At 37.9% G+C, this 15,080-nt stretch overlaps 1 protein-coding gene across 3 annotated transcripts; it reads right to left on the minus strand.

The window, feature by feature from the left end:
• Positions 1-773: 773 nt before the first annotated feature.
• On the minus strand, positions 774-14,226 carry CGA (glycoprotein hormones, alpha polypeptide). Of its 3 annotated transcripts, none has more exons than XM_005596790.4 (4): positions 14,006-14,226; positions 3,092-3,198; positions 1,867-2,051; positions 774-1,120 (listed from the first exon to the last, which is right to left on the minus strand). In XM_005596790.4, exons 2-4 carry the CDS (start codon positions 3,189-3,191, stop codon positions 1,043-1,045), a joined length of 363 nt encoding a protein of 120 aa, XP_005596847.3. In that variant the 5' UTR covers positions 3,192-3,198; positions 14,006-14,226; the 3' UTR covers positions 774-1,042.
• Positions 14,227-15,080: the final 854 nt, after the last annotated feature.

Consider the following 15,080-nt stretch of genomic DNA (forward strand, 5'->3'; position numbering starts at 1 on the left):
TATTCCTTCCTTAGCCATCATTCAGTTACAACCCAGCTGCCAGAGACTCATAAGATGTACTTTACTTTCTTTTTCTTTTTTTTTGACTAGGCATAGATAAGCAGATAGAAACTTCAGGCTGGGAAGGATTTTGTCTTTCCCAAACCCCAAAGCAATGTTCTCCAATTTTTTTCTGATTGAAAACTTCTACCAGTAAAAAGTTTCTGACCAAACATTCCCAATAAATGCATACTTATTTATTCATAAACTTTATGCATGTATTACCATACTAATGTATCTACTTTTATAAAACTCATCAAAATGGGCATTTAGGGGCCAGCCCAGTGGCATAGAAGTTGGGTTCACATACTCCACTGTGGCGGCCTGGAGTTCACCAGTTTGGATCCCAGGTGTGGACCTACACACTGCTCATAAAGCCATGCTGTGGCAGCACCCCACATACAAAATAGAGGAAGATAGGCACAGATGTTAGCTCAGGGCCAATCTTCCTCACCAAAACAAATGGGAGGGGGCATTTAAAGAGGTGATACAAAAAGGAATCAAAATAGAGGTTATGTTTTCTTCCCTCCCCCCCAGGGGATTGTCTGGTAACTGGCCCCTGCCTGGAGGAGCCACACTTGTTCTGGAAGGCTCCACGGGAATGAGACTCTCCAGTGTCAGGTCACTGAGTACGTGAGGCCCCCGCTTACTCATGGGCTCACTCCTTTCAATTAACCCTATCAAAAACAACTGCCTTTAAACTTTTAAGAAAAAAATAGAATTCAATGATAAACTGATGATTTAAAAGACTTTATTTCCTGTGGAACCAGCTTTTTGTGATCATGCTAAATGCTGTATTTCATTCCAAATCAAAAGAGCTAGACTGCCGATCAGACTGTCAGATAAAGAGAAAGACAACAAAGCTGCAGTATATCCTCGAAGCATGCCAAAGGGGAATGGTAAGAGAAAGGTGGGGGGTATCTCACAAGGCCATACACATTGAACAAATTAATTTTCCACTCCAGGAAATCAGCAGTCATCCACAAGGCACTTGGTGAAACATTTAAATCTTGTGGTGATAGCAAGTGCTGCAATAGCACTGGGTGTGGTTCTCCAACTTGATGTTTCCCATCACTGTGACCTGAGGGGGAAGGAACAAAAAGAGAGAGAGGAATTAGATAGACAGATAGATTGCTAATAGACAGATAATAGATAATAGGTAGATAGATGATAGATGGATAGATAGATAATAGGTAGATAATCATAGATAGGTAGGTAGATAATAGGTAGGTAGGTAGATGATAAATAGATCAATAATAGATGATAGATCGGTAGGTAGATAATAGGTAGATAGATGATAATAGATAGATAATAGATACATAGATGGTAGATAGATAAAAGATAGATAGATGACAGATAAATGATAGATAGATAATAGGTAGATAGATAGTAGATAGGTGAGTACATGATAGATAGATAGACAATAGATAGATAGATGATAGATAAGCAAAATTGAAAACAGTAAAATAAAATTGTCCATAGCCACCTGAACTAAATAAATGCTTGCTATATTTGCATATTCTCCCTTTCAGTTGATATTTTCACTCTAAAATGTTAGATTTGCGTTGTCTAAGTGTGGTATATACTCTCTCCCAACATGCCCCTCATCACCTCTACCCCTATTCTCTTCATTCTGAATAAATCCAGCCCGTACCGGCACGCTTACAGGCTCTTTTGATTAAAGGGGACAAATGCAGCCCCTCCTTGCACAAATGCCCACAAAGGATAGGTCATCACACACCTCTGGCGTTAAACCCCACAGGTGTGCTCTGGGACATTCCTCTGGTTAAACTGTTAGAAAGCTTCTGGGGCCCTTTAAGTTCTTACCCTGATAAATGCTTTGGCCACACAGCATGTGGATTCTGAGGTGATGTTCTTTGGGACCAACATTGTCTTCCTGGACCTTGCTGGAGTGGGGTACGCTCTGGAGAAGCAGCAGCCCTTACACTGGTAAATCGGGACGCCCAGTTTGAAGAAGTACTTGTTTTCCCTTAGCTTGCATTCTGGGCAATCTATCACAAAAAAGGCAAAGACTGAAATAATCCAAAAATGATTCAAAAGGAAACTATGAATTTTTGCTTTTAATGGGATGTTAAATATTCTTTTTCTATTGGAAATAAAATAAATAAATACTTTTGGCTATATGGTAATCTTCATACCTAATATTTATTTGTACTGATTACAGTTATTTTCATGGGAAAACAATTTTTGCAGATATGCACGGGAAATCTCAATAGCAGCAGTGTCTCTCTCTACCCCAGTGCTAATAGTGAGCCTATGGTGTGTCGACAGGGAACACAAAACTTGACAACTGAAAGCTCCATGCTCACCTGAAAGGAGAATTTTGCCCAGAAGCAAAATATTTTCCCCTTTCGAATCTGCTATTGTTTTTTCCTCATAGAAACTCCAAATATTGACAGAGAAAAGTATGTTAGAATTAAGAAAGCTTGTCGACTGTAGAGAACCTGATGTTAGATCAGGCATTCATAGTTACAAACTGAGATGAAAATATTACCACTTGTCTAGAGAAAAACCATAACCAATAGTAGCTCACAATTTCATAGCAGATGGAATTATATCAGCCACTATATGAGATTTTTCAAACAATATAACAAAACAAATTTACTGTGTAAAGTGGTTTTGTTTTTCTCACTTGTGAGCTGATGTGAAAATTCATCTACAAAGGCAACTTTAAAATCCTCTCAAACCTTCTGGGAAAAATGTCAAAAAAATAAAAATAAAAATAACGAGCTTAACAGAATAAGGAGAATTTTCTGATGGTAAAACTTAGGTAAAGAATAATCAGGAATCTATTTCAGATGAAAATGTACCAGCTGCTATTTAAATGGACATGTAAGATATCGTTTTCACTGTACATTTTTGGAAACTAATTTAATTTTATGTTCACAATCTTCAAGTGCCTAGATATGTACCCAGCAGCAAAGATTTATTACACATCTGAAAAGAAGGTGGAAATGTAATTAATGGAGTATTGATGTACATCTAGAAATGTGCTTTTCTTATTACTGCAAATCCAAGTTCGGTCACACACCCTGCGTTGTAAACTCTCCATCAGGAAAGGAATGGAGAATATGCAGAAACACGGACAATGTGGCCAGGATGACAGCTGCATGTTTTCTGTGGTAATCCATGGCTCTTCTGCAAAACAGACATGGGAAAAAAAGTTACTCTAAAATTGGCTTCCCAGGCATAACAACAGCCAGTAGTTTTAACATTACTACTAATAATAGTCTTCGGTGTCTTGACCCCTCTGTTGGCAGCCCCCAACACACTGTAAAGCCATATATAAAAACACAATTTCTCTTTGGGAAAGAGGCAGGGAATTGAATCTCCCTATTTCTCACATCAACCAGTAGAATCAGGCTTATCAACAATAAATTCTGTTTTTTCAATATGTCATTCTGTTAAGAAGCCTCCATGTCCTTATTTGAAAAACATAAAACTTCAACTTGACAATGTCTAAGAATATGTACAAGGCTGGGTGGACAGATGGATGGATAGATAGATGAGCTTTTGTATGGTATATAAAATATACAAGCCTTTGAGCCCATCCTTCCCATTCCCACGTTACCATGTGGCTTTTTATTCACTGGTGGTGGGTGAGCTTTAAGGCTAACTGTCAATGTGCAGCAGTAAGTGCTGACCCAGCAACGTGGCAGGAGTAGACAGCAGAGAATGTTAATCAAAGTTTGCCTAAATGCACTTCTTGACTTATTTATACCTGTAGATACAGCTTTATCTAGCATTTTGAGTGCATGAGATGGGCTATCCAAGGTCAGCTGAGTGACTTACCAAATCCAGGCATTGACCTAACTACATCTGAGAATGGGGAGACAGGAAATTGGATTGTATCCCTACATGCCCCAGAAAAATCTCATGTAAGATAAAAGAGGCAAGGTTTTATCCTCTTTTTTATTTTACTTTTATTCTTTTGGTGAGGAAGATTGGCCCTGAACTAGCATCTGTTGCCAATCTTCTTCTTTTTTCTTGAAGAAGATTGTCCCTGAGCTAATATCTGTGCTGATCCTCCTCTATTTTGCATATGGGACACTGACACAGCATGGCTTGATGAGCCATGTGTAGGTCCATGCCCAGGATATGAACCCGTAAACCCCAGGCACCAAAGCAGAGTGCACAAACTCAACCACTATGCCACCAGGCAGGCCCCTTTATCCCTATTTTTAAAGTGAAAGTGTTATGGATTCCTTTTGCTCAAACCATGAGATAAGAGAGTCAGAGCATCATTTACTAATAAAAAGACAATTAAGAACATTTAAAGAAGAATTAACATCAATTTTACAGAATCTCTCTTAGAAAATAGAAGAGGAAGAAACCATGACCAAGTCATTTTATGAGGCCAGGATTACCCTGACCTCAAGACCAGACACATACAGAACAAAAGAAAACTAGAGTCCAGTATATCTTATGAAGTTAGATGTCAAGATCCTAAACAAAATAATAACAAGTTGAACCCAGTAACATATATTATACAATGCAACCAATTGGGAATAATTCCCAGCATGCAAGGCTGGTTCAATATTTGAAAATCACTTAATGTCATCCATCACATCAATAGGATAAAGAAGAAAAAAGCCGTATGATTACGTCAGTTGACACAGAAAAGCATTTGACAATATCCAATACTCTTTCATGGTAAAAACTCTTAGCAAACAAGAATCAAAAGAGTTTTCTCAATTTGATAAGGAGCGTTTACAAAAACCTACAGTTAACATCATACTTAATGGTGGAAAACTGAGTGTTTTCCCCTTAAGATCAGGAGTGTGGCAAGGATGTCCACTCTCACCACTCTTATTCAATATATTACTGGAAGTTTTAGCCAGCACAATATGGCAAGAAAAAGAAATTAAAGGCATACAAATTGAAAGGGAAGAAATGGAACTATCCCTATTTGTAGATGACATGATCATCTGTTAAAAAAAAAAAAAAAGGAACCTACAAAGAAGGTCCTGGAACTAATTAGTGATTTCAGCAAGATTGCATGACACAATGATCAACTGCATTTCTATATACTAAAAACAATATCGTGAAAGCAAATTAAAAACTCAGTACCATTTACAATCACTCCAAAGAAAATACTTAAGCATAAATCTAACAAAATATGTACAAAAGTTGCATGCTGAAAATTACAAAATACTGATGCAGTAAATCAAAGAAGATTTAAATAAATGGAGAAACATCATATTCATGATTTGGAAGACTCAATATAGTAAAAATGTCAATTCTTTCCAAAGTGACCTCAACATCTAATGAAATTCCTATCAAAATCCCAGCATAACTTTTGTAGACATAGACAAGATTATTATTATTGAAAAGCAAAGGATCTAGAACAGATCAAACAAATTTAGAAACAGAACGGGAGGAATCACTCTTCCCAGTGTGAATGCTTATTGTATATCTACAGTAATCAAAACAGTGTGATGCTGGCAGAGGGGTAGACACAAAGATCAATGGAACAGAATAGAGAACCCCAACTAGACCTACACAAATATGCCCAGCTGGCTTTTGACAAGAATGCAAAGCAATTTAACACAGGAATTTACCCTTTTCAACAATGGCTGCTGGATAAATTGGACATTGATAGGCAAAACAAAGACAAAAACAAACAAAAATTCCTCAATGTAAATCTCATACCTTATATGAAAATCAACTCAAAATGGATCATAGCCTGAACTGTAAAATGTGAAACCATAAAATTTTTAGGAAAAAATTGGGGAGACCAAGGGCTACATTAAGAGTTTTTAGAGTTGATGACAAAAGTGTGATCCATAAAAGGAAAAATTTATAAATGGGACCTCATCCAAATTATGGGTTAGTCCTCTGTTAAGAGGATCAAAATACAAGATACAGACTTGGAGAAAATATTTTCAAGCAACATATCCAACAAAGGACTGGTAGCTAGAATATATAAAGAACTCTCAAAACTCAACAGAAAAAAAAATCCAACTGGAAAATGGGCATTGCACTGAAGAGGATATATAGATGGCAAATAAGCACATGAAAAGTATTCAACATCAGTCATTAGGCACATGCAAATTAAAACCACAATGAGATATTACACACCTAACAGAATAGCGAAAATAAAAAATAATAACACCAAATGGATGCAGAGAAACAGGAAAATTCAGACATTGCCGGTGGGCATATAAAATGGTAGAGCCACTCTGGAAAACAGTTTGGGATTTTCCTGTAAAACTAAACATGCACTGCTATATAACCCAGCAGTTGCACTTTTAGGCATTTATCTCAGAGAAATGAAAACTGTGTTCCTACAAAACTTGTATAGGAAGGTTCATAGCAGCTTTATTTATGAGTCCAAAACTGGAAACAATCCAAATGCCCTTGGCAGATGAAGGGTTATACAAACAATGGTACTTCCATACTAGAGAATACTATGTAGCAACAAAAGGAATATATTATTGATACACATGCAACTTGAATGTATCTCAAGGGCATTGTGCTGAGTGAAGGTTGCATACTGTATGATTCCATTTGTATAACACTCTTGAAATAAAATCATGGAGATGGAGAATACACTAGCAGTTTCAAGGAGTTAGTGTTAGGGAGCTGAGAGGGGTAATTGTGGCTATAAAAAGATAGTACAAGGAAGCTTTATAGTGATGGAACAGTTCTGCATCTTGATTGTGATAGTTATCACACTAGTGTACACACAGGATAAAACGGCATGGAACTACACACGGACAAACACACACAATACTAGTGAAATCTGAATAAGCTCTGAGGGTTGTACCAATGTCAATCTCCTGGTTTTCACGCTGTGCTATGGTTATGCAAGGAATCATCACTGGGGGAACTGGCTAAAGGGTACCTAGGACTTCCTTGAACATTTTTTCACAACTTTCTCTGAGTCTATAATTATTCAAAAGAAAAAAGGGTTTTTTTTTTTTTTTGGGAAAAAAAAGACATCTCAGGATGAGATTTAAAATTGTACGTGAGTCAAACTTGTGGTTATTTTTCATGTAGACTGACATAATAAGACCATGTTTTTGTTAGATGTTTATATCAACTCCTACGTCTTTTAAGAATAATTTGTCAGACGTAGAACTAACAGTTTATAATATAGAAAAACCGACTGCCTAAATATAGGTAAAGCTAAAACATATATATGTCATTATTTCTACCTGATATACATACTTATACACAAGTAATTATGGGCATTATTTTCCTTCATCCATGATTATCACTGAATAAATATTGTTCTAAGTCAGACATAATATTATTATTGTGATTATTTATAATTAACATTTAAATGATTTGTAAAATAGGTAAACACTCTTCCAGGGTACCATGCAAGCCATATATAAGTATATATACAGCATATTTTGTATATATATATACATAAATATGACTCACCGAGTATCATACACATCCACCCATATATTAAATGGGGTACAAAGACAGACATGCTGCTTTTTGATGTGGGAGTGACAAAGTCATACTGCAGAGGGAACGTAGGCTGAGAGAGATTTTTGCAGCCACCTTTGGGGCGTACAACCTGCCATTGCAGTGAAAATCTGGGGGCAATGAACAACAAGGGGACTTCTCTTTGCAGCTCCCCTGCTCTGTTTTGATCACAGAAAAAGATGCTTATAAAGTAAATTACCAGGATTGAGAAATCTGTAATCTCAGCCTGTCTATTCTATTATTGCAAGACTTCAAGGCAAAGTAGATTTTTTTTATCTCTTATATATCATGGTTTGATGTGCATGTTTGCATGTATATATACATATACATATTCTATAGTTATATGTAAAAGATTGTTCCAAAAAGACTGCAAGTGCTTGGTACAATGTGACATCCTGACCTTCGCTTGCAAAGACGCTGCCACTGCTCCCCCACTGCCAGAGAGCGAGGTTTTCGGTTTTTCTGATGCTTGTGATAGATGGGGTGACTCAACCCTACTCTCCACACCAGGAAGCCCAACTGACTCATAGCACATTTTTGAGATGACTGGCTAGGATTAGAGGCATGATTCTTTGTTAACAAAATAGATTAAATCTAACTGACTTCTAGAGGGTTAACCTAAGGCTTCACCTCATTAGCCCCATCTAACCCAGCTAACTACCAAGGACAGGAAAAGTAAGTTGCCTTCAGTGAACAGTAACTAATGAAAGGGAACCTTGAAAGTAAAGCCTTTAAGCCCCAGCACACCACCTGGCATGAGATAGGTATTCAGTAATTGTTTGTTAACAGAAAACAGGCCTGTAAGTTTTAACATCCTGCCTGGTCCAGAGAAGATAGCAGTAGCTCAGCCTTGGTGAAAGATTTGAAGGTGGAGAGTCGCAAGGGAAAGTAGGATGTTCAGAATCCTGCATCCCACCCACTCCCACAGAGCAGGCCCTTGAGCTGGCTCTCTTCTACCTCCTGCCTAGCGACCACCTCTGTCTCCAGGTGGATGAATTTAAAGAGTCTGGGGTCAGTGGTCAGGAAACTGAGCTTGGAGTGGGCTTGGCTACTAGTTTTCTTTCCTCGTGTGCTCTCGTTGCAGTAAGTGGGTTTTTACCTTGCTCTTGTAACATGTGCTGAAGCCTGGGTCCAGCAGTGAGAGTCTTGCATGATCCTATGCTCTGTCCCCAACCTAAATAATCCTCCAGGTTCCCTCTTCTTCCAAGTAGATGCTCAAATATTGTTCCCAGGTACTAGACTGACCTGGAAACCGATTAACACATTCACTAATAGTTGTCTCCAAAGAGAGTGACAAAGGATGGCTGAGAAATGGGAGGTATAAACGAGTAGAGACTGTTTAATACTCCCACAATGTGCCTCAAATCCTTTTAGCCATTCTTTGATATAGATAATTCATGTTTCCTCTATCTTATAAAAAGATGACTTTTGGATAATTTGACAGGGGTTCAACATTTGTTAGGTGCCAAATTTAAGGTCCAAATTGAATGCTTGGAAGATTTAAAGACTGAATAAGTACCTGCTACAAGCCAGGCACTATGCCAAGTATGGGTGACACAAATATGAATGTTTCCTGCCATCTGATCCAGACACAAAGGCAAACTACTAGGAGTTAAGGTGATCAAGGCTCTAATAAAAGCATTTGCTTTGGTAAGCTGGAGACGTGAAAACGGAGAGATGCAAAACTAATGAGAACAAAGAGCATGTGCATTTACAGCAATAAATATATATCTCATTGTTTTGACATTTGTACAGGAGCTTCATGTATTCTGTAGTTCTCACAATTCCCCAGAATGTCAAGGTGTGAATAGCGTAGCCCCGAAGCGCCCCAGAGGAAACAAGGCCAAGTGAAGTCACACGGTTCAGCGGCAGTATGTGGGATGAGATTCTACTTATCAGTCACTTAACAGTGTTTTGAGCCTTCACAAAATTTTAAAAGGGAACAAACTTGTTTTCCAGATGCAATGGAGAGAAAAGAAGTGAAAAAAGAGGTCTCAGAGACAAGAGAAATAAACCACACAGCTTGTACAGCCATGCTTTGCAAAACATGGGGGTTTCCATAAAGAACAGAACAAAAGATGGCCTTAAAGTATTTATTTTAAAAATAAAGCAAAAGAGCAGGGAGTATTTAGAAGAAAACTGAAGGTTTCATAGAATTATAAGAATGATTTCAATTCCTTTATGGCCATTCTTGTAACAATTATATTTTGAGATATTTCTATGCTTAATTGACTAAATTTAAGGGGCTTATAACAATATGTACACTTTCTACTTTAATTGTTATTTAAAGACACTTTACAATGTTAACATAATTATGTAATTAAAATCTTGGTTTTTCCATTACCCTTCTGGTTTTTCCAGTACATCAGCATTTTTTAATTGTTTACATACTAAATGGAAAAGAAATTTTGATAAGACAAACTCTATGCACCATAAAATATTGTCTTAAATGAGAAATTCAAATGTTTTTTAAAAATAGTCAATTTTTAACACTATTGCAGCAATAAATGCTATCGGGAATAAAACATCAGATAGTGTCAATTTATCACTCAGAAAAATTAAACACCAAAGGCCAGAGAAGTTTTTTATGGAGCATTATTCTAGTAATGTAAGAATCTTTCTTGTAACTTTTAAAATTTGTACATTATACTTTATGTTTCAGCTCTTCTCATGCAATCTTTTGGCGCACCAAGTATCACTCCCATTTAAAAACACTATAGTATAAAAACATGTTTAATTTGCCTTGAAGTCTTTCAATAATAGGATAGACAGGCTGGGATTACAGATTTTTCAATCCCAGCACTTTTTACTTTATAAGTATCTTTTTCTGTGATCAAAACAAAGCAGGGGAGCTGCAAAGAGAAGCCCCCTCGTTGTTCATTGCCCCCAGGTTTTCACTGCGATGGCAGGTTGTATGCCCCAAAGATGGCCACAAAATTCTCTCTCAGCCTACATTTCCTCTGCAGTATGACCTTGCCAGTCTTGCATCAAAAAGTAATGGGTCTATCTTTGTACCCCATTTGATCTAGGCGGGCCCTATGACTAGTTGGACAAATAGAAAATGGCAGGAGTAACACTGGGCCAGTTGGGGCTGTGACCCTACAGTGACCTGGCAGTTCCTGCTTCCTTTCTCTTAGAAGCCAGTTGCCATGTGAGAAGTGCTACTCCTCTGAGACCACTGTAGGATAAGAAGTCCAAGCCACAAGGAGAGGCCCTGGAGAATGAGATGCCACATAGAGAGAAAGAGGCCAAGAAATAATGAGTGAAGAAGCCATCCTGGATGGCCAGTCCAGTTGAGCCTTAAGATGACTCCAGCCCCAGCCAGTACCTGAAGGCAAAGGCATGAGAAACCCAAGTAAAGAACTGCCCAGCTGAGTGCAGTACACCCACAGAACCTTGAGAGAGAATAATAACTTGCTGTTTTACCCACTAAGTTTTTGGGTAGTTTGAAGCCCAGCGATAGATAAATGATATAACTGCTCTCTCTTATAACAAAATTTCTCCTCCAGGGTTTGAGATATGGGACCACAATCTTGCCTCTCTACTTTCTCCTGGTTGGTACTTTTCCTCCGTGGGGAGTAAGTTACATAACACATATTCAGTTACTCTACCAGGGACAATGAAACAAAGTGTGAAAAATTTTGGACTTAGCGTTCTACACAATATCTGCAATACTGGATTTGGTAATAATAATAACTTACACTTTAAAAATTATACTTACCATTAATGGAGCACTTGTATGTGCCAGATATTCTTTTAGGCACCTTGAACACGCAAAGAAATTCAATACCCATGACATCCCAGTGAGGTAGTATTCTCATTTTGGCAGGTAAAGATATTCTAGAGGTGAAGTAACCTATTCAGTCACAAAATTTGCCACTGGGAGAGCCACGATTTTAGAATGTCTCTTCACAATTCCAAACTCCAAGCTCTGAACCACACTTCACTATACTGCCTTCAAATCTCTATATTTTACAATGAACTTCTTAAATAATTTTTCAGATGGTATATCCCTAAATAGGATGCTGACATCTTTTTTTAGAGCAACTTTGTGTTGTACCAGCTTAAATGTAACTTGCCATGTAATTTTTTATCTTACGTATTTATCTAACTTCGCTTTCTTCAGAACAGCCTTAAGGAAGTCATTTCATTTGGATACAGAGGCATTTATAGCTGATCAAGTTGGGAGGACTGGAGTCTGGTTGGTGGGGAGTGGGGAAAAGAGGAGAAGCATTTGCTTTCCCACACACGCCCTTGCATAATTCTCTTTACGTTTCTGTGAGGAAAGCGTTATTATGGCACCTATTTCATAGACTACCAAACTACACTCAGAGAAGTAAAAGGGTTTGCCAAAGGCACCTGAACAGTGGTCTGATCCTAAAATAGTGCCCTTCCATCTTTACCACCCCTGCAGCCTAGAGGCACACAGTTAATCCATTTCCTCCTTTAGGACACTGATCCACACTTGGATCATGCTGTTACCTCTGTCTTTTCTAATCTCATTCCTAATATTGCCCTTGATTCCACTCCCGGTCCAGCCTAAATCCCTTCTCTCTCCCTTTCTCTCTCTCTCTCACCATCTCTCTCAATTAGACCTCAGTGTATTAAGGATGCTAGAGCACTTCTACAATGTTATCTCTGAATCTGAAGAACCAAAGAATTACTGGATTACTTTGTGCAACATTACAAGGGTAATGCTGAAACGTTACAGACCAACACTAGAATTTGCAAGGATTATAAATCCGATAGCAAACTGCTATCGGATTTACAATCTGTAAAAATGGAAGTTTGGGAGCCGGTCCCATGGCAGAGTGGTTACGTTCGTGCTCTCTGCTTCAGCGGCCGAGGGTTTCCCCGATTTGGATTCTGGGTGAGGACATAGCACGGATCATCAAGCCATGCTGAGGTGGCGTCCCACATACCACAATTAGAAGGACCCACAGCTAAAATATGCAACTATGTACTGGGGGGATTTGGGGAGAAAAAGCAGAAGAAAAAAAAAAAGAAGATTGGCAACAGGTGTTAGGTCAGGTGCCAATCTTTAAAAAGAAAAAAAAAAATAGAAGCTTGGTGCTGTAGGTCATGCTGTTCTCAATGGAAATATCAATTATTCCTGTACATTTCCTCTCTGTGAAAGCAAATTATCTGGATCTACTTTTGAATAAGATGCATGTTACTTTCTAATTTTACTGTTTCTATTTGCCAGTCTTACTTTGAGTTTTCACGTAAATTTGAGTCCCACATGAAAAAGAAATGTACAATGAAACTGAAAATCCGTTCTGGAATGTAATCAATTGCTTTTCTAGCATTGGTCATATGCTGCACTTTTCAGCAGGAAATGGTAAGAAATATGACTCAAAACTTAAACAACTCTATTACTGCAAAAGGAAATAAGAAACTTAAACCAAGACCAAAGTTAAAGTTGAAATGAAAAAACATAAATTTTTCACAAATGATTGTTCTTATCTTTCTAAAATAGTTCAAGACTATAGCAAAGTATTTCAATGAAATTTCAGTGACCAATATTTTGAATAATTGAATTGGTGTTAAGTAATTATTTAGAAAGCATCTTCAGAAACTTAAAAATATTCCTCTGTTCTAATGTAAAATATCTTACTTTTGAGTAGAAAAGGAATGTAGAACTTAGGAAAGAAAAGTTCCTATGGAGTTTCTGTATTCCCAAGGGACTCACATAATGTCAGCCCATAATTCTACCATGAGCCCGAAGCCTGTTCCTCAACACTAAGAAGGAGGGACAAAAAGAGCACTTTTATTTTCTGCTCTTAATTTCCCAACCAGCTGCCATTTCAACTAGCGCTGATGCAAATATAACTAAGGTTAGCAAGGGTTTCCAGAAATTCCAGTTGGAACAAACCAACCGGACTTAAGGAAGCGATTTAGAATTGCAAGGTCACCAGGAATAGTTGGAGAAGTACTATTAACTCTTACTTTTGTAGCATTTTATGAAAGTAAAAATGGAAATGATGTTGTTCAAGAGACTTCAGTGTTGCTATTCAAGTCCACTCAAGGACATCTATTCAAAAACATCAGAAGCTATGGTTGTTCAGCTGGACAGCTGAGCTGCTTTGTCACCGGCCAGCTTGAAGGTATAGCTACGAATCATGTAAAAACTGTAAATAGAACAATATCAGCAACATACATAATGTCTACTCGCCCTCTGTCTGACTCTCGGAAGTCACTCAAAAGAATGCCTTTCAAACGACATCCAATATTTCCTAAGGAAAGTTTTTAGATACTGACAGGCACTCACGCATCTCAGCAGGAGACATTTGGTTTCTGGCTTCTGTTAGATAACATCTTAGCCTGTGATCACAGACCACAATTCTGCAGACTTCCTCCCAATTCAATCGTGAGTGCTGAAAAGAGAATGTGTAAATGCCTGTCTTTCTTCTTACTAAGGTTTATGCACAGCTCCCCTATATTCTCAAATATTTCACTCACCACTCAGTTAAAATCCCAAAAGTTGTCTCATTCATATTACCTTCCTCTGGACTTTTTGTAGGATGTGTTCAGAGCAGTTGACTGTGGCTCTGAAGAGGGACTCTAGCTTCGTCTTGTGATTTCTCAGTAACTGAGGTTAACACTGTCCTCACCTATCTTTTATAGCAGCAGAGTGATAAGAACTGCATGTTCCCACCTGCGTCTAAGCCCAGGGATCAACAGTAAATTCCATCCAGTGATTGAATGGTACTTCATGTAATTATATGACATCAATTTGATCTTATCTTGTTTCAACTCTTAGATCATTTTTTGTTTTGAGCCATTTTCAGGCGGTGGTGACCACAAGGTCAGCCTATGAAACAAGAGCACGCTGTCATTTTCTACGTAATTTTATCGAGATTTACACACAACATCCTGAAAGTTGACTCTTTCCTATAAACAAGACCCTTTGAGTATCACATTTAATTAGCTAAGTACCTGATATTTACTTATTCAGGGGAAGAGCTGTAAATTTCAGATAATAGATATAGAACATTTCCAGGCTTACAACATTGTTCCAGCAGGAAGCAGGAAAATAAGACACATGACCATTTAGACTTTTCTAAAATTAAATGAGCATTTGGATTTAATAAGGATGCACGGAAAAGGTATGAGGTGGTTCTGAGGACTGATTGGTTCTCAATATTTGTGACTTTTGGGGTTTTTTTCTCATTTCACTTTAGTAAGCTCAGTTTCTTCCTAAACAGAAAATACATGTGTTAAGAATTGCCTGCTGTGGGACACTTAATTTTAAGATTGCCAACACAGTATCTCCCTAAAACCCACCCAGCTCCTCAGATTACGACTGTGACTGCTTTTATCCACACAGAGATTGTGATCCTAAAAAGGCTCCTGTCTCCATCTACTCTGCTCAGTGCATTTCTGTAGGAACTGGCTTAGAAACTACCAACAACCTCCCAAGAGGAGAGCTGAGAAGGCCCCTGTGATACAAAAAGTAACTCTTGTGTAACAACGGAAGAAACTGACCAAAGAAAGCCAAGTTGTCTGTCATTTATTAGCTGTACTAAGTTGATTTGCTTCCATTTTTACACCTTTTCAGATTTCCATTATCTCCT

The sequence above is a fragment of the Equus caballus genome, chromosome 10 (assembly GCF_041296265.1).
Source record: "Equus caballus isolate H_3958 breed thoroughbred chromosome 10, TB-T2T, whole genome shotgun sequence".
Classification (NCBI taxonomy): domain Eukaryota; kingdom Metazoa; phylum Chordata; class Mammalia; order Perissodactyla; family Equidae; genus Equus; species Equus caballus.

Bases quoted from the DNA above. Each gene is read 5' to 3' on its own strand.
- CGA (XM_005596790.4), bottom strand. From the start codon at position 3,191: ATGGATTACCACAGAAAACATGCAGCTGTCATCCTGGCCACATTGTCC. The intron at 2,052-3,091 runs GTGTGTGACCGA...TTTTTGTGATAG, and splicing joins TGGAGAGTTTACAACGCAGG to ATTGCCCAGAATGCAAGCTA. The intron at 1,121-1,866 runs GTAAGAACTTAA...CTTCCCCCTCAG, and splicing joins TGGCCAAAGCATTTATCAGG to GTCACAGTGATGGGAAACAT.